The 18,179-nt window shown below is 44.0% G+C and overlaps 1 protein-coding gene across 2 annotated transcripts in view; it reads left to right on the top strand.

Moving 5' to 3' along the window:
• The window catches only part of sema6bb (sema domain, transmembrane domain (TM), and cytoplasmic domain, (semaphorin) 6Bb), a 133,060-nt gene that overhangs the window by 66,549 nt on the left and 48,332 nt on the right, over positions 1-18,179 (top strand). For both annotated transcript variants that reach the window (XM_026159696.1, XM_026159697.1), the window contains exons 4-10: positions 3,157-3,217; positions 3,364-3,426; positions 12,964-13,062; positions 14,535-14,625; positions 15,031-15,150; positions 16,516-16,604; positions 17,364-17,581. In XM_026159696.1, coding sequence (XP_026015481.1) covers positions 3,157-3,217; positions 3,364-3,426; positions 12,964-13,062; positions 14,535-14,625; positions 15,031-15,150; positions 16,516-16,604; positions 17,364-17,581 — 741 coding nt within the window. The remainder of the gene's footprint in view (positions 1-3,156; positions 3,218-3,363; positions 3,427-12,963; positions 13,063-14,534; positions 14,626-15,030; positions 15,151-16,515; positions 16,605-17,363; positions 17,582-18,179) is intronic.

Below are 18,179 nucleotides of genomic sequence, written 5' to 3'. Positions count from 1 at the left end.
TCGGGCAGCTCGTCTTGCGGGAAGTGTTTCCAGCTGCGCGTCATGTAGCTGGAGTCGAGTGTTTTAACCGATGCATGAAACGATACATTTTTAGACATAAGTTGTAACGGCCGCCGTTTTCTTTGTGAGTATTTATTACACGGCGTGCTGCGGGGAAAAGCCTGTTCTAACATTTGAGTCTAAGGTTTATTTTTTGGCACCTGGCGGCTCTTTTTTAATTCTCATCCGTAAATAATCTGCTCTTTCACGTGATTCAGTTTATTTTGAAAAGTCTCAACAGGATCTTGAGCTTTATTGTGAAAGGTTTATGTGGAACATAAACAAGCGGACACGCGATGGTGTGACCGTCGTTGTTGCTAACCATAACGCATAAAAACAGGCGCTTGTCCGTCTGTAGTGTGGTTATATAAAATATAAGAGAAAGAGAGAACTTTAAGAAATTAATATAGCCACTACAGTGACCATCAAAAAGATGAAAAAATTATTGCCGTAAACAGTTTATTTTGCGACACCACGAAACAAAGATAGCGTAAAATGAAATGATAGACGTTTTTATATCGTCATCCGGTATATATCGTTATATCGAACAGCCCTACCCGGGGGTGAGTAAGGATGGCAAGACCGTTAAGCATTTAAAAACAAACTTTGGAATTTTAACATGAGCTCTAAGACATACAAGCCAGGTTTGGAGTAATGCGCTCTCTTTTGCAAGTTCTGGTAAACAAGGCTGAGAGTGCAACTCTCAGGATCACCTCACCGCGTTACCAAAAACATGAAAAATGAATGAAAATAACAGGAACTGCTTTTCAGCTTCCAGCAGTGATCGTTTTGCTGTACGGTGGAACAGCGACGCCCGTCTCTCTCCATCACACTCAAAAGACTTAAGTACACTTCAAGCCACAGTTCTGTTCCTTTGGACTGTAGTGTTGCTTTTCCATTGAACGTTGTTTTGGACATATCTTTCTCTGCCTTATGCTGAATAAAATATATCTGTCGATGCCACTCACCCTAAGAGGCATTCAAACACCTCATCAGCAACCAGATATCAAATAAATGCCCAAACCTTGTTTTGAGCAGTTCTATTTGAGAACTGTTTCCTTTCTGCCAAACTGCATCTGCAGATTGTATCACTTTAGAGAAGAAGGCGCACAACTACCCATGACCCATGACCAGAGGCTCATGCTTAAGACTGAGGGTGTCGGTCATAGCAGAGCCATAATGTTATCTGCATGCTTATTTTGGCCGCTGAATATCCAAATGTCCTAAATTTAATGTCTGAAGAAGGCCTTTGATCAAACTGTTGCTCTCTCAGTAAAATGCTGATGGCGTGCAGGATGTGGTCTGCAGATACCTGATGTCCCCTCTCTCGCATACTTACACCGGACTCCTCTCAGTCATTAATGTCGGTGTCAGTTCCTCCATTTTTGTTCCTTCACTGCTGTAACTTCTGCTGCACGCTGGATTTTCACTCAGAAAAGCAGCACAATACTGCAGCTATGGCAAGAAAAAACATCGTTGTCCTTTATTTATCCAAGTAAAAGTCTCACTGAGATTCAAATCTCTTTTCTAAGAGAGACCTGGCCAAGAGGGCAATTTGAGAGGTCTCGACCTTCAGCCTGCTGGTGTTTGTAGAAAGTTCATGAGCTGGTTGAGTAAGAAAATAGTTTCGATTGAGCCTGTGTTGACTTTGAATTACCAGGTCAAAAGGTTTGGAGGCATTTCTAAAATAATAACTCCGGCACGTGGGTATCGTACACGTAGATGAGGCTACAAAGAGACACTTGTTGATTGTGCTCTCAGGAAAACCTATGAGGTGATTTGAAGGCTTAACACACATCTTGCAATATAAACGTGAACTCTTTTCACACCCTTAACTCCAACCTTATGTCACAAGCAGCACACAGAAACTGGCTAACGCGCATGTAAACAAAGAAAAGCATCCAGGCTTTGCGTCATTCGAACAACCTGAAGTGCAGAAGGAAAGAGAAGCAGCAGTGTAAATAATTCCTCATGGTCTGCACTACGAGAGACAACAGTGCTGGCTGCCAGCCCCACCGACTCGGAGGCCTTTTGCTGTATTCATCATGCCGAGACGATGCTGAAGCAGCCTGGATGAGATTACGTCTCACTCTCTCGCCCTCTCCGCTGATTTGAGGATGCTTAAACTTTGACCTGTTAAGCAGGGATACACCAAGCCATTGTTTGGTGATTTTGCACTTCTTCGCCACTTAACAATTCTCCCGCTCTGATGTGCTGAAAGGGCTGTAATATTCCGACACAGCAACAGGAAGTGAAGATAAATTATTCAGAAGAGGGGTGACCTGCTGGCTCTTGGCCTACCTGGGCTCTTATCAAGCATGCATTCTCACAGCCGCCTCTCTCGTTAAAATTAGATGCAAACACACACAGATACACACTCTCCAGCTCACATGAGCAAGCACTTGTGCGCCTCGCCTTCTGTGAAAGAAATTAGGAGAGTTCGTGCAGCACAGATGGAAGGTAGAGCTGGGTCAGAGATGGATCGATACTGCGGGACTAACATGGCTGTGGCAGATTTACAGATTAGCCACTTCAGAAGAAACCCATGCTTCAGATCCGTCCTGGCCCTCATCAATATGCAAACGTCAGCTGTTAGCTTCTTAGCCTAACTCTGGTTTAGGAGGCATTTTTCAAGGTTACTGCAAACAGCAGACTAAGAGTGCAAAAAAAGAAGTGTTTGGGAAGTCATGAATACATGCATGGTGTTAGGGTTTTGGACCACGTGTGGACAGCGTGTTGGGGCGTGAAAGCATCAGTGTAACAACTTGATTAAATCATCCATTAATTCAATTTTAGGACTAGAAAAGACTGATAAGCCAAATTTGGGGCCATTTTTCTGTATATATTGGGACAAACGGAAGACACTGTAAAGCTCTTCCTTAATCTCTGTTGCTCTTATGAACTTTAAATGAATAAACAGCATTTCTGTGTGTGTTTGCGTCACATAGCTGCGTGTGCTGTGGCTAAATTATACACAAAGCAAACACAGGTTACAAATGCAGATGATGTACTCGAGCTAGCAAAAGAATCCACGTTAGGAAGGAGCCGATGTTGCCTTGCTGTTAGCTCTGGATGGAGCTGTGCTGTCTAACTCCCTCTCTGTGTCTCCCTCTCCAGGGATGACCTTTTTCGTGTGGAGCTGGACACCACTGCAGGAGATGAGATGTTTTACAACAAGGTAAGCACCTTCTTAGCAGACACGCATGGCAGTTACAGCCTTTTAGGTGCGCACGTCACTTGTCTCCAAGCTGGAAAATGTCATTTTCCACGAGAGAAATGCCAGGGTAAGCCGCAGCATTTATCCGTGTTTCATTTCATTTATAGAAAAGAACGTGGGAGTCAAACAAGAACGACATCCGGATCTGCAGGATGAAGGGCAAACATGAGGTGAGGCGGCGTCTGTCTGTCTTAATCATGCTGCAGAGTCTAAACATCCAACAGATTCAGACTAACTTTAGTCATGTTTGTGTCTTTATTTGCATCCAGTAATTCTCCTTTTAGCTCTGATTTTGTCTCCACTCCCTCCTGGGCAAAGTATCCGGCTCTTGAGCCGATAAATGCTCCGCCGTGTTTTCCAGCTCGACACTGAGCCTGCAGACCTGAGTACTGTGTGTTTGGGGAGGTTTATTCGCTAAAAGCTGCTCGCTGTGCCAGAGAACAGCATCGACCAGAAAAGTGACACTCGGCCGAAACAGTGGACAAGAAAATCAAAAGTACCCACTTAAAGACACAATAAATCTCAGTGGAGCAGCAGAATCAGGTGGCTCGGTCATTTTTAGAAGACTCTGTCACGTATAAATCATGTTGATATGATTTGATCACAGCAGCTGAAACAGCTCAATCGCTTTTCCAAACAACAGTAGCTCGTAATCCATAAAATCCGTAAAGGGATGATATTAAAAATGTATTTTATTGCTCTGTATGAACTATAAATGGTTGTAGCTGAAGGAGACTTTGGACATGCCTGGTTGGTGGATAGAAACTTGATTTTATTTTGCATTTTCTCTGTTTTTCACCACTTTTTTTCATATTCTCTGAACTGTTTGTCGTTTCATTTCGTCATTTGCATTTGCGGTAAATTGGAGTGAGTGGCGTCTCTCTGCAGCTTGAGTTGTTTTGCAGCACATGTGAGCTGCACAGTGGCACAAAGTCAGTAAAAAGCTGTTTAAATCAATCAGCTTCCTTTGAAAAATCCTTCAGCAAGGCTTCAGTTACACTGTCTCTGCACACATGTGCACACATGGGCACACGCTTTGCTCTCCTAAATTATGCCACGTTTTACCTTTTTTGCCTGGAGCCTTGGTTTCTCTGTGCCAGTCATCTGATTGTCAGCCCTGCTGGCGCAGCCTTAAGAAGGAGGGCTGTGACCACATATTATTGTCCCTGCTCATCCAAGCCGTCACTCACGAGCAAACGTGCACATCGATTGGAAGAGCACGCAACGTTAAACTCATCCCACCATCGTGAGTTAGGCCTGCAATCTGTGCCCTCGGAAAATGCAGGTGGGCGTCAGGAAGCCGAGGCGGTGAGGAGGGATGGGGTAAAATGTCCCTGCAGCCGGCGGCAGCCCACGCCTGAATACCTCTTATATCTCCGGCACACACACTCAGTCCTTGCTGCTGCTGTCTGCTGAACACACAAACATCACGTATTCAGTGTCTGCGTGTGTGGGTGTATGCAGCTGTGATGGTTGTGGTTGACAGGGGAAACATGGGCTCTGTCCCCTCCAGGCACACAAAAAATGACTTATTTAACACAGTGAGAGAACACCTGACATTAAATCTGTGTGAGACATCGCCAGACAGAAGCACAACGGAGAATAGTGGGACAGAGACAAAAAGCTCGGCACAGAGAAAGGAGGGGGCGAGTGTGGGTCCCTGTTGGCCGGCCCTGCGGAGAGCCGTGGGGCTGACTGAGATATGAAAGGTCTTCTTGCCCCTAATGACTGTGCTGCCTGGTAATGCTGTGAGTCACACGGCAATGTGAGGAAGATAAGAACACTGCCAGGTCCTCTCAGTCAGCTCTCTGGGCTCAGATGCATTTGAAAAGACGTGCGTGTGTGCGCGCGTTTGTGTGTCTGTGTGATTGCATCCAATCATGCACTCACTCCCTGACGGTACATCTTATATTTGCTGTTAAAATATGACTTGAACGCAGTTATTTTTGTTTCAGTAATTACACTGAAAACAGTACAATGAACATTTTTAATTAACCTCTGACAGTATTAACAAAGATGCAACATTTTGAAGGTTTTTCTTTTTGAACATATTACATATTCTGTTTCTGTTTTCTGCCAGAATAAGTACAATTATTATAATCACTCGTATTTAAAATGCATGTTTTAAAAATTCTGTAATTTTTTTAACCATGCAGAGGCTGCTTTACTGCCTAAGTAATGATATGAAGACATAGCAAAACCACTAACCAAACACGAAATAATTTGTGGCAAACCAAGAGCTTGATAAAGAGAATAGCAGCAGTATTTTTACAGTAAATGCAAACATCCATCCATAATATTTTCTTCCACTTATCTAGATCAGTGTCTTAGGGTGTCAGAGCCCATCGCAGCTGTCATAGAGAGAGAGGCCGAGTGTATCCCGTACAGGTCACCAGGGCTAACACCTGCAGCCAAATTAGAATCACCAGTTTACCTAACTCCATGCATGTCTGTGGGAGTACCTGGAGAAAAGCCTTGCAGACACAGGAGAACATGCAAACTCCTGATAGAAAAGCCCCAGACTGGATTTGAACCAAGGAGGTGACGGTGCTAACCACTGCACCTGCATGGCGTCCACCTGAGAGATCATTTATTGATAAAGTATCTCCATGTGAATTAGCATCGTTAAATACTGTGAAGTCCTGTACACACTGTGTGAGTTTGGGCTGTCCCAGACAGAAGACGACCAAGAATCATGATGACATCTTCAGCATCACAGTGAAAGCGGTTCAGATCGGACAGATTTGATGGTCTTTGCAACCAAAATTCCCACCGTGTCACCGTGTTTGACTCTGTGTCTGTCGCTTTGACGCAGAAAAAGGAAAGTCTAGTTGTGTTGGGGTAGCAAAAGCTGTTTTACCGTTGTGTCCTTCAGCTGCTGAAACCACGCCGGTCGAGGAGGAGGAACGTGGAAGCAAATAGTGCAGGAGTAACGGCGGTGTGTTGTAGCCCATCATTTACAGCATTAAACCTGATGTCCTACCACAGTATATCGATGCCTTTGGATTGCAATAAAACTAATATTTACTGCTGAACTTGCACAGTGGTCACATGAACATGAATTCTTTTAGAAACTATTCTCACAGAGTCCACATCCTACGTCAGGGGTGGGCAATTCCTAACCTGCATGTCAAAATACGGAGAAATAAACAGATCTTTACATGTAAACGTGCAGAATGGAGTCCCTGTAAAGAGCCAAAGTGGGAACACGTTTTCTGGAGTGCATTTGATAAAATAGATAAATGGACACACAGAACAGGAAGTCTTTCCCAGGAAGTCCTCCAGCCACAGCGGAAACCCAAATTATTGGCTCACAGTCATCAGACTATAGCTGCTGGACTATTAAACTTGAGTAAATAATTACAGCTGGTGTGCAATTGTGTGTTTTCTGCTTCATTCATTATGACTTTATTGAGCTGAAGGGCTGCTTGGAAAATTTGGGGATTTTTAGATTCTGCAAGGCGGCTTTTGAGCTCAGACAATTATGTTATTTAAAATGCACATATGATGCCACGATGATGATAAAATGTGCATCACAGTATCAATATGATCTTGTTATATCGGTCTCTGCAGTGTTTACTGAAGCACTTTTGCACTTGATTGCATCAGACCGCCGCGAGCGCGTTTCTTACCCCCTGTTGCCGTTTTGATTATCATGCTGGAGGTCAAGGAGGATGCCTGAATATTTAACAAAAGAAGAGCCATTTCATGCATTAATGCATGGACACGGTGCAGAGGTTTGGGTAAACATGGATGAGGGATCATCAGCAACACTGTAAATCCTGTACATTTATACATGCCGTACTTTAAAGTCTCTCTCTGCTGCACCTTCCCTCCGCCTCACATTTCATTCTCTTTGTCTCTGTGGCTGCAGAGGCAGATAGAAGAGCGCGGTGCTGGAGGACTGTTGCTGCACCTTTGCTGGCAGCACGACAGGCCTTCTACACTAGATGTCATGCCTCTTATTCACGAGTGCTGTCGTGCTATCCAACAGCACACAATGTTGGCTTAGTTTGGTTCAGTGTGAACAACCACAGGCAGCATAACGAGGAGGTCTTCTCACCGCCGTTACGGTGCGAAAGGACCTTTTGTTTCTCACTTACCCGTCCACAAGCACAATCAGGACTCTGTTGTTTTACGTGCCTCCCTTATCCTCTCCCCCACACTGGTTCCCCTCCTCTCCTCCACTTCACCTCCTGAAAATGTCCCGTTCTGCTCGGGGGGACGGTTGTGTCAGATGTGATACATTCGCCACCTCATAATTGGTTTTGTAATTAAATGTTTCTGCTTGGTTGATCGCAAAGGACATAGTATCTCCCTAATTAGGCTGAAAATTCAATATCCTAATCCTTTCACCTTTTTTTCTTTTCCCGTGTTGACCAAGCTGCTGTCGATGAATGCAACAGTCGGCCTTGTTGTCACTCACTGCATATTCTACCCACATTAGATTTTCCTTTGTCCGCGCTTTCCGCTGTCTCTTTATCTCGCTCGTATTTGCCCTTTTGATTGTCTCTCGCTGCCATTCGCTCTCCTTATTTCCCTCTTTCCTTTCTCTCCTCACAAAAGCAAATCGCACGAGAGAGAGAGAGAGCACGATGCTGGGGGTGAGACGCTCCCCAGAGGTGGCTCTGTGCCAGCGTATCAGGCTGTGGCAGCATGGGCATGTAGACGCAAACAAAGGCAATACTATATAGTAGATGCTTAAAGAGCGGCCAGGCATCATTATAAGCAGCACTTAGCAAGATTGTTTGATCAATATTGTGTTAATCGTGCTCTCAGAGGAGCTCTGGGTTTGCAGTCGTCCGACTGTTTCTGTGTAGAATCATCACAAGCTGTGGTTTTATTGCTTTTTCTCAGCTTAAAACGCTCCAGGTGGAGTCATCGTCATCTTTTTTTCCCAACTGGCCAGTGTCTCGTGTTTCTGTGTATTTTGATTGTACTCAGCGTCCCAGGCCCCACACGCTGCTGTGGACTGCACTCGAGCTCATCACCAAACGTAGGACTTTTTAGGGTCAAAGACTGTGAATATGAAGAAAAGAAGGGTTCGTGGTGCCTTTGGTTTTCATGATGTTTGCAGCATACAGAATCACATTTAATTAGAATTAATCTGGTTTACGTGATCGTTTACTCAGCAGGTCTGCAGCTGGAGAGCTGTGCAAAGGTGATCCAGGTTAAGTGCTACGGTCAAAGATTGAAAAATGTGTGTGTGTGTGTGTGTGTGTGTGTGTGTGTGTGTGTGTGTGTGTGTGTGCTCGGACGACCCGGCAAGCTGTAGGTTTTTACTACGTTTCGGCTCGCTCTCTGCTCATTTATTCTTGTATCTCTATCATCTCACTTCTTCGTCCTGCTTGTGCGTGCTGTTTGTTTGTGGCCTGTGGTGTGTTCAGTCAGAATTACCATCAAACGCTAAAGAAGGGCTTCAGAGGGATGCGGATTAGCTTTAACATGCTGAGTAAGACCGCAGCACTCTGAACAGCACAGTGGTTCTAATTTGGTAACGCTGTTAATTTATCCTCCGCCCACATGCACACAAACATATACACACACTTTGTTCCTGCCACGAAGAGTCACTCTGTTTCCAGTCAGAATCGTGCATCGGGGATTTTTCTGGAAATGACAGACCTGTTGTTAATGAGTGGGGAAGAGGGTTCGCCAAGGCTTTGTGTGCGTGTGTGTGTGAGTGTATTGTGTATACAGTATATGTGTGTGGGTGAGTTCTGGCTCAATGGCGGCTCTTGGCAGAGCAGTGCTCTCTTCTCCCTGGTTGCTAACATCAGGGGACCAGCCAGGCATGTAATGGAAACTTTGGAGATTTAGAGGAGCAGCTTGCTAAATACGACCCCCTGATGTACTGCCTTAGATGGCTCCCATTGTACAAAACATTACTAAACCGGGTCATCGTGATAACTTATTATATTTTATGGGACTATGAAAACTGCTGTGGTTGCTCCTAAAACAGGAAAATGAGCAGAATATTTTACGACCCTTACCTGTTTTGTATTTTGGTTCGAGCAAAGATAGGAGTCTTTATTGTAGCTGGAGGTAAAACACCTTGTTCTTGAAGTTTGGAGTAAAGAGTGATCGTTAGGAAAAAAAACTCTGAGCTGACGTTTATGCCGAGTGAAAAGGTTGTTATCATCGAAGACTGAGGGCTGAGTTCTGGACAATAGATGAAAAGCACATGCTGAAGGTGGAGCCTCCTCGGTTTTAATGGTGCTTGTTGTTGTGTTGCTGTGGATTCTCTGTGCGTGATTGCTTACAATTATTTTAAAGCTGGTGGATGTGCATATTTCTGTGTCTCTGAGGAAGAGGTTAGCTGTGCAGTGGGAAATGCACTTGCTCTGTCATCGTCTGCAGCGTACAGCTAGCCCGGCTAACATCTGCCTCAAGAGCGAGGAACTGATTAAACCCTGCTGTCTGCCAGCATCTAGTTGATATAAATGTACATTTGCATATGCAAACATGTGCAAACACTTGTGCAGCATCTCTTGGTAGCTTTCCACACTCTCTTTTTTTCTCATTCCTCTGTAAATTTATCCCTTCATTGACAATTACGTCCATATTTGCACCGAGGCGTGTGCTCCTGTGTAACTCATCTGTGCTGCAGATTAATTTTTCAGAGCACAGGCAGCTCTGCCGCTGTCAGTAAGAGGAGCAGGAGAAGGAAGAGGAGGAGGAGGGCTGCAGTCGTCTGGGTCTCGGGAAGGCTTGCCAGCCAGCACAGGTGGCGTTTTGCCTGGATTCTACCCAGGGAGAGGGGATGCACAGAAAAGGGGAGGAGGCATCATACCGTACAGCACATGGGTTTATATATGATTGTTTAATTCACAGCGTGATCCTTTATAATAGGTTTGTTGTTTTTTTTATTTTAATGTGGAGCCCACAGTAAAACCTTAATCCTGCTGCTGCCTGAATTGGGCTTTGAATAAAAAAAGACTCGTATCTGGAGTGCCAAATGACTCCCTGGAATAGATGAATGGGGATTAATAAAATGCATGTGTGCAGCACAGGATGAGTTTGGATGATGTCTGTAAAGTGCAGAACTGAATAGTTAAAATGTTATAAACCTTGTTTTATTCTAAAGTCATGAAATCCTTAATGTTAGCTGAACAGCCACTGCCAAGTGAACACATTTGTGCAGCGGTTTGGCTCTTCTGAGTATTCGCTCCCATCTCCGAGATGCTGGCAGTGGGTCTGGGTTGTTATTAAGAGTGCTTCATCTGGCTTTGTGATTACAGCTCTGACCAAGCTGACAGACTGCAGCCCCACCGACAAACAGCATGCAAACGATTCTCACACACGAGCCTGCATCTGTGCTGTGATTCTGATGCACGCACACACAAACGTACTCGTTACATGTGTACTTAACTATATGCATCACGCAACACTCTGCGTGTGTGGGAGTGACACGCACACGCCCGCAAGTACTGTGACAGTCGCACTTCTGTTTGTCACATAGCGGCGCAACCATTAGAAATTTGCACCTTGCGCTCGACTCACTTCATGCGCTCACACCGTTCACGTGGAAACACTTCCTGCTTTCCTGTTTCTTTCTTCCCGCTGAAAGACGAGATCCCTGCGGGGAGAGAAGGGGAAAGGTGGGGGAGAGGGTGGAGCATCTGGAATAACACTCAGCCGTCTCGCATATCACTGCTTTCCCTCTGATTTCTTTCACACACATATGTTGGGTATTCATATCTTGTGGGGACATCTAATTGACATTATGCTTTCCCTAGCCCCTTACCTTAACCCTAACCATTAAAAATGGATGCCTAACCCTAACCCTTAGCCTAAACTTACCTAACCATAAACCACCTGGAACCCTGACACTAAAACCACATTTTCAGCCTCAAAAATGCCTTCAAACTCGTGGGGACTAGGATTTTGGTCCCCATAAGGATTGTTGGTCCCCACAAGTATAGTAAACTTACCATTTTTGGTCCCCACAAAGATATGAATACACACACACACACACCACTTTTATTTCATCTCTGCTCCTCTTTCCATCAACATTAATGTGGGCGGTGGTCTTGAAGTAGACCCCATCTGGTGTGTCTGTGCGTGTGTGTGTGTGTGTGGCAGAGCTGGTGCCATCGTGGCTGGGACAGTGGTGTGCTGTGGTGTGGGTTGGGGGTTGCTGGCTGTATCAGTGATCTACTGTACATGACCACTCACTCTGCGTACTCGGGCGGCTGTGCAAGTGCAAATTGCTGTCAGTGCCTTTTGACTTTTACAGTTAAAGGTCACATCTGAAATTTGTGCTTAGCAACCATGGATGGAAAAATTCCTTCAGGAAATCAGAACATAAAATCATACTTTCAGGCTCATGCGCTGCCCTGTGTCGTCTTACAGATTTGTTTTGTGTGCAGTGAAAAGAGTTTCAACAAAATCCTTTCCTATAAACGAATAATCTTAGTTAAGTAGCATAATAGTGCGTGGGTGGTATAATCAAATATAGCTAAATTACCTCAACTAAATGTGCTCATTATGTGCAATGACACTTTTCAAAATCATATATATGATTTTATATATTAGATTCTAATTATTGATTTATATCTCTTTAATTTTGCAGCTACTGAGTTTGATCACCAATATATTGCTCAGTAGCTTGATCTATAATAATGCAATTAATCTCTAAAATAATAAGTAAATAGTACGGAGGGTGAAGTGCAATGATTGCATTCAAAATATGAAGCTGAAAGCAGCAGAACATGGAAATTAATAAAGTACTCGGGAATTAGTGATAGGTGAGCAGAAAGATTAGAAAAGTGTTTCCAGTAATTAAATTAAAAGGAAGTTAAAAAATAAATAAAGCTGCTCGTTCACCTAAATGCTGCAGGAAAGAGAGTGAAGTCTGCACAGTAGTTAACACATAAGCTAACCTGTACAGTTACAGATCTGTGATTAAAATAGTTATCGATCAGAAATGAATAAACGAGAATGCTTAAAGTAATCAATAAGCTGTTGAGATATAAGGTATGATATATAGATATACAGTATGTTTAACATGACAGACATGGCTGAAACAAATAGATGCACTTTACTGGTACATGAGGTCAAATTGAAAACTAAAAATATTAATAAATAAATTAATAAATGATGCCTTCTAATGAGCTAAAGATGATCGATAACGTGCTTTAACAATAAATGAAGAAACATTTTTAGTAGCACAGTATAAATGAATAAAAAAGCTAACAGTAACAACACAGTATATGTGTGGAGACACCAACATTTATCTGTATTTGGGACTGTGGGGCAAAAACCGCCATCATGGTGGTGCTGAACTCACGACTGTTCAAAGAATGAAAATGCGACTTGCTGTTATTTATTCATTACACGCGCTTCACGTATTGAGAAATTAGCCTTAAATCTGCCGCTTGTTCTAAAATCCTAAGGCTGCTTTGGATTACCCTCCGTCAATCAACTGCTGTGTGTATGCGTGCACGTGTGCATGCATGTGTGAAGGGGGTAGACGCCTAAAGTCTCTGCAGGCTACGTTCAGACTGTATCACTGTGATTGACAGCAGTAATGGTGTGATAATTCCACACATCAGGCAGCTGAAAAGCTTCATTTCACAGAGCGGTTTGGCTAATCAGCGTCTGAAAAATAAAGGGTTTTTTTCTATTTGCGCCATCATCTGTTCCTCAGACTCACCCCTCCTGCATCTTAAGCCTATTCTCTGTATTTCTGTCTTTCTCTCGTGCAGGATGAATGCCGTAACTTCATCAAAGTGCTGCTCAGCAGAAACGGAGGCTTGTTTTTGTGTGGAACCAACGCCTTCAACCCGCTGTGTGCCAACTACACTGTAAGTAAACCCAAGGCGGGTGATCGCAGCCGCCCTACGCCGCCACCTGCGAGCGGTCGAGCGCCTCTTAGCTGATAAATAATGTCTATTTTTACAACAGAGTCTCCCTCCTATAGATCAATTAATGCACTTGTTCAGGTGAGAACGCACAGCTTCATTAGAGCTGTTTGTCAAGCAGTTGAGTCAGTGCCGACTGCCTCCCCAGGAGTTATTTATCCTTGTTGTCTGGCAGCTCCAGCGCCTCGTTTTCCTGAGATACAACAGTTGTTATTTCTCGGCGGTTAAACTTTGTGGTCTGCCGAGCTTGTTATCATTGAGAGTCAGAGACAGAAAATCAAGAAGAACACAAAGAGGGGAAAAGAGGGAGAGAAGCGTATTCACAGAGTAAGGCTGCTGAGACGTGACTTGTTGCGGTAAAGAGAGAAAAGCAATGCCACAGATGGAGGCGGAATCTAAAAGATGCCAGAGTTCGAGCTAGAACTGTAAGCGTTGACTAGCCAAAATGTGTTCTGAATATTTCTCCAGCACTGTCCCACAGCACATTTGTCAGATTCTGAAGGTTTGCATCCATCAAGCAGCAAGTCACCAGAATCCTCCACCGTGCAGGGAGCGCGCTCCACTTCTTAGCCTATCCCTGTCGCGCTCAATTACAGTAACCGTTTTAAACTTGCAGAAGAAGAAAAAAAAACCTGCACATAAATATTAATCATCGACTGGGGTGATTTCACATCATTCCGCAGCGATATTAAATGAGGAACGAAGGCAGTGGAGTCGGAGGGAGAAAGAGAGAGAGGAAAAAAATCCTTTCACTATCAAAGGCTTTCTCAGATAAGTGTTATTTTCAGTCTCTCACATTTCAAAAACGGTGCAACAGTGGAACACTGAGACGTACTTGCCCCATTATCTGTCAGCCGCTAATGACATTCTACAACAGCGTATACCTCACCTGTCTCTGCCTGATAGGCTGACATTTTCTCTGGGGACTAGTTAGTGATGCTAGCTACTGTTTTATTTAAAGCAGGGTTTTAATGAAATGACACCTATAAATTATTTCATTTCAAACAGCCGATGAGAGCTGAAGTCTTCCAAATCTGCTGCTCTCCTCAAATAGTTGCTTGCGGCGACCTTTAAACGGTTTGTGTTTGTGTAATTGATAGTGAAAGAATAACAGAGATTTTATTACATGAGCTGCCAATTTTATTGAAATGTACACGTGTGGACGTGGATGCATAGATGTGTATGCGTCTGTGTGTGTGTGTGTTATTTATGGATGAAAATGGGACTCTCTTGTTGTTTGCCGCTGTGCCTAATTGCCTCCAGTGAATCATTAGTTTGCACTTATGGTAACACTCCCTAATTGCCATTCTCTTGTGGTTTGTTTTCATGATGCTGCTGTAGATGTATTCATATTGTTTGGAGTACCCAGATTGATGCATGCATCTAATTGTGTTTGTGTGTGTGTGATTTAACAGGGAGACACTCTGGAGATGCTGGGAGACACAGTCAGTGGGATGGCCCGGTGTCCCTATGATCCCAAACACGCCAACGTAGCTCTGGTCGCAGGTACGACATGGTTTGTTTAGCGTGTGCTGTCACACAATGAGGAAGTGTGCGATGTCATCAAAAGATATTTTTGTCCCTTGAGCAGAACAAAAGAGAGCCGCAGCGTTTCCTCAGCTTCAGTTTACCCCGTTGTGTTTGAACTCGTTCATTAATAATCAATAGTGTGTCTGAAACTGTTCAGATCCTTATCTGATATTAGCTGGTAGTAAAAAAAACGAATGTTATTTTTGTGTGGGCGTGTAGAAAAGTTGCAATTACATTGTTGAGTGGTCAGTCACATCGTGTTTATAATGCAGCGCATAAAAGGTCACATTAACTCCAGCTTCACTGTTTATGATGGTGCTTTGGCAGACGATCCAACTCACCAGCTGTTTTTATGTGTGTCTGTGTGTCTGTGTGTATCAGAGGGGAATCTGTTTACGGCCACAGTGACGGACTTCCTGGCCATCGACGCGGTGATCTACCGTAGCCTCGGGGACAGTCCTGCTCTGCGCACCGTGAAGCACGACTCCAAGTGGTTCAGAGGTATCTGCAGACACGTGTGCGTGTGTGTGTGTGGACGCTTTGAGTGGGCGTGTTCGTTTGTGTGCCGTCAAGCATAGTTATGTCGGCGCAGCGCGCTCAGCATCACGCCTGCTGTTGATGTTAATGTGAGTCTGATGGCTGGAGTTTGTGTCCACATTACTTAGCAGCACGTGGATCGATGCATATGCTGGTAGGACAGGTCTGAGTCAGCATGCAGGCAGCTAGCTGTACACAGAGCTGCCTCTTTCACAGAATCACCCATATTACACAGTGTCCGACCAAACGTTTGTCCCCCCGGGCCTGCAACAGGATCTCAAAGTTTTACTTTATCCTTGTATATTTTTGTTGGCTCAGGGGGAAAGGAAGCTAATTTTAATAACTTTATATGCTGCTGTGATAGTACAGCAGAATCTGTTAGTAGACCTAATCTAAACCTGTAAAAATACTCAGTTTTTAACCATTTAAAGTGCCTCATGAATCTAATACATGATGCACATGTCAGTCAAAAAAGCCGCAGATCTACCATAAATTATACCTGTGATGACAGCGTCGCTGGCACGGTAGCTGTGTTCGCAACAAGCTCGTTGTGTATTCATTATTCACAGCCATGCTCCTAGATACACGCTACATTTGGCACATGTGTATGTTTATTCGAGCATGCAGGTAAAATGCTTCCACCGTTGAGCCCGTCATGCCCCTTCAACGCCGTGTGCAGCATCGTCTGCTTCCTTTGACGTGACGCGTTTGACTGAAAAACACTGCGTGCACTTGTTGGTGACTTTGACTGCTGGAAACAAGCGGGCCAATCACAGTGCATGAAAGCTTTTTTCACAGACTACGGCTTTTGTTATTCGTTGAAACGCAAGATCCTTCAGTTATTTTACAGTTCGAATATTCGAGAGTAAGACACTTTGCATTTCCAGTGCTATTAGAAACCTTCTTGCGGTGTTTATGCTACAAAGTAAAAATACAGAGTGTGATTGGTGGACACTGTCACCAGACTGAGTGGACCTGCCAATCACATTGCCCGAGCCCCTGGTCTTAATGCTCACACAGGTTTTAGAAGGTCCCAGGCACGCCTGCCTCGTTCCTCGGAAGCACGAGGGAGTCATAATGTGCTTATTGTTTGCTGTGAAATCCCCTTTCACCATGTAATGAAATTAAGCATGGCTGTTGCCTCTTTCTCACTGCCCCCATGTCGCTCGGTTGCTGTGGGAATTAATGATGCATTTGCAAATGGAAATGCTGTTTTGTTATACTCGTTCTCGCCTGTACTTCATGAAACCTGTTCTCTCCGTGCACCACTCCTGCGCACGTCGCCTTTCTTGTTTGCTTCTCTGAGTGTTTCTTTCTCTTACGACACAGAGCCGTATTTTGTCAGTGCCGTGGAGTGGGGACCTCACATCTACTTCTTCTTCAGAGAGATAGCCATGGAGTTCAATTACCTGGAGAAGGTAAAGAAGTCATTGCGAAGGAAATATATTCTCCTCCCCTGCTGAGCACTCTCACATTACCTTGAGGTCCATTCACAGCATCTTTTAAAAAGAACTGGAGAGAAATGTGGGAATTTATCATTAGAATGCAAGCATGAAGAGAGCTGCAGGTCTAGTATCTCTCTGTTAAAAACTGCGATGACCTTTCACCTTTGTATTTGTTTACGTGCATATCTAATGCAACAAGTCACGTTATTACCAGCTGTCTGTATTAACCTAAGAAAAACTGGTCGATTTTCTACTGACTTGATATATTTCTTGCCCCCAGAGCAGTAGCTGCATCTTTATTAAAACTAAAAATAAATAAATATAAACCTGTTTCTTTAATAAATTAGCAATTCACTTTTGGGGAGTGTTTGCAAAAGGTCCCTGGCTGCGACATGTTTACAGAGAGCAGAGTAAATTGATACTTAAGCAGCATCGCTATTGTGTGTTCAAAGAAGCAATTTTGAGATGCACTGACATTTTCATGAATAATTGATATTAGATTTAGCATTATAAAACAATGATCTGTCAAAAAAGGGTTTCCACATTGCAAATAGCATGCAAATGACTCTTCAGAGATCGCCCTGGAGTTAAAAAGAGCTTTTTAATATGTAGTTTTCAAGATGAAACCTCAGGAAATATTAACTGCCCAGCTTTGGAGTCATCGGAGATATAAGCAAGCTGTGCTCGTTCTGTATAGTAAGTATCATATTCTCTGCTCGCGGCTCCTCACAGGTGGTGGTGTCACGCGTTGCCCGGGTATGCAAGCGGGATCAAGGCGGGTCTCAGCGCGTCCTGGAGAAGCAGTGGACGTCGTTCTTAAAGGCCCGTCTGAACTGCTCCGTGCCCGGCGATTCCCACTTCTACTTTAACCTGCTCCACTCCACCAGCCCCATCATCAGGATGCACGGCAGGGACATCGTCCTGGGGGTGTTCTCCACACCAGCCAACAGGTACCTGCACAAACAGGAGACTCTCTCACACACAGGGAGACTTAAGACCCCTGAATCGTGGCCTTTCCTTCATATGTGAAGTGCGCGGCATGTACATTCGACCAGCGCAGACCTCCATTCTCTCAAAGAATCCTCATGAGTCCTCTGGTTATAGAAAGTCCAGCTGTACTTGTTTCTTGGTGAGCTTAGTCTTGCTGAATGTTCATTAAAAAATTATGCTCTTCATTAGAGTAAAAAAGCAGGATAAAGTAGGTTTGCACACATGAACAATGTCAAAATTGGTGAAAATGCTCAAGTCAAGACTCTAACTGTTGATCTTTTATATACAGAGTGCGGTTGTGTCCCAGACTCCTTTGTCCATTTCACATTTTTATGACACTGCTCTTTCTTTGCCTTTGTATGAACTCAGTATGGGATGTTCAGGTGTGATATATAACTCAACATTGAGTTGTTTTCGTGAAATCACTGCTTATATTACATCATACGCGCAGCAGAACCCCAAAGGGACTGACTTCTGTAAACCTTTCTGCCTTTAAGTGCATTTTTTTGCGGGTTGTTTATTTTTTTATAGATTTTTTTGTTTAATAAATGTGTGAAT

This window comes from Astatotilapia calliptera, chromosome 23 (assembly GCF_900246225.1).
Source record: "Astatotilapia calliptera chromosome 23, fAstCal1.2, whole genome shotgun sequence".
Classification (NCBI taxonomy): Eukaryota; Metazoa; Chordata; class Actinopteri; order Cichliformes; family Cichlidae; genus Astatotilapia; species Astatotilapia calliptera.
This window is presented reverse-complemented; position numbering and strand designations above follow the sequence as displayed.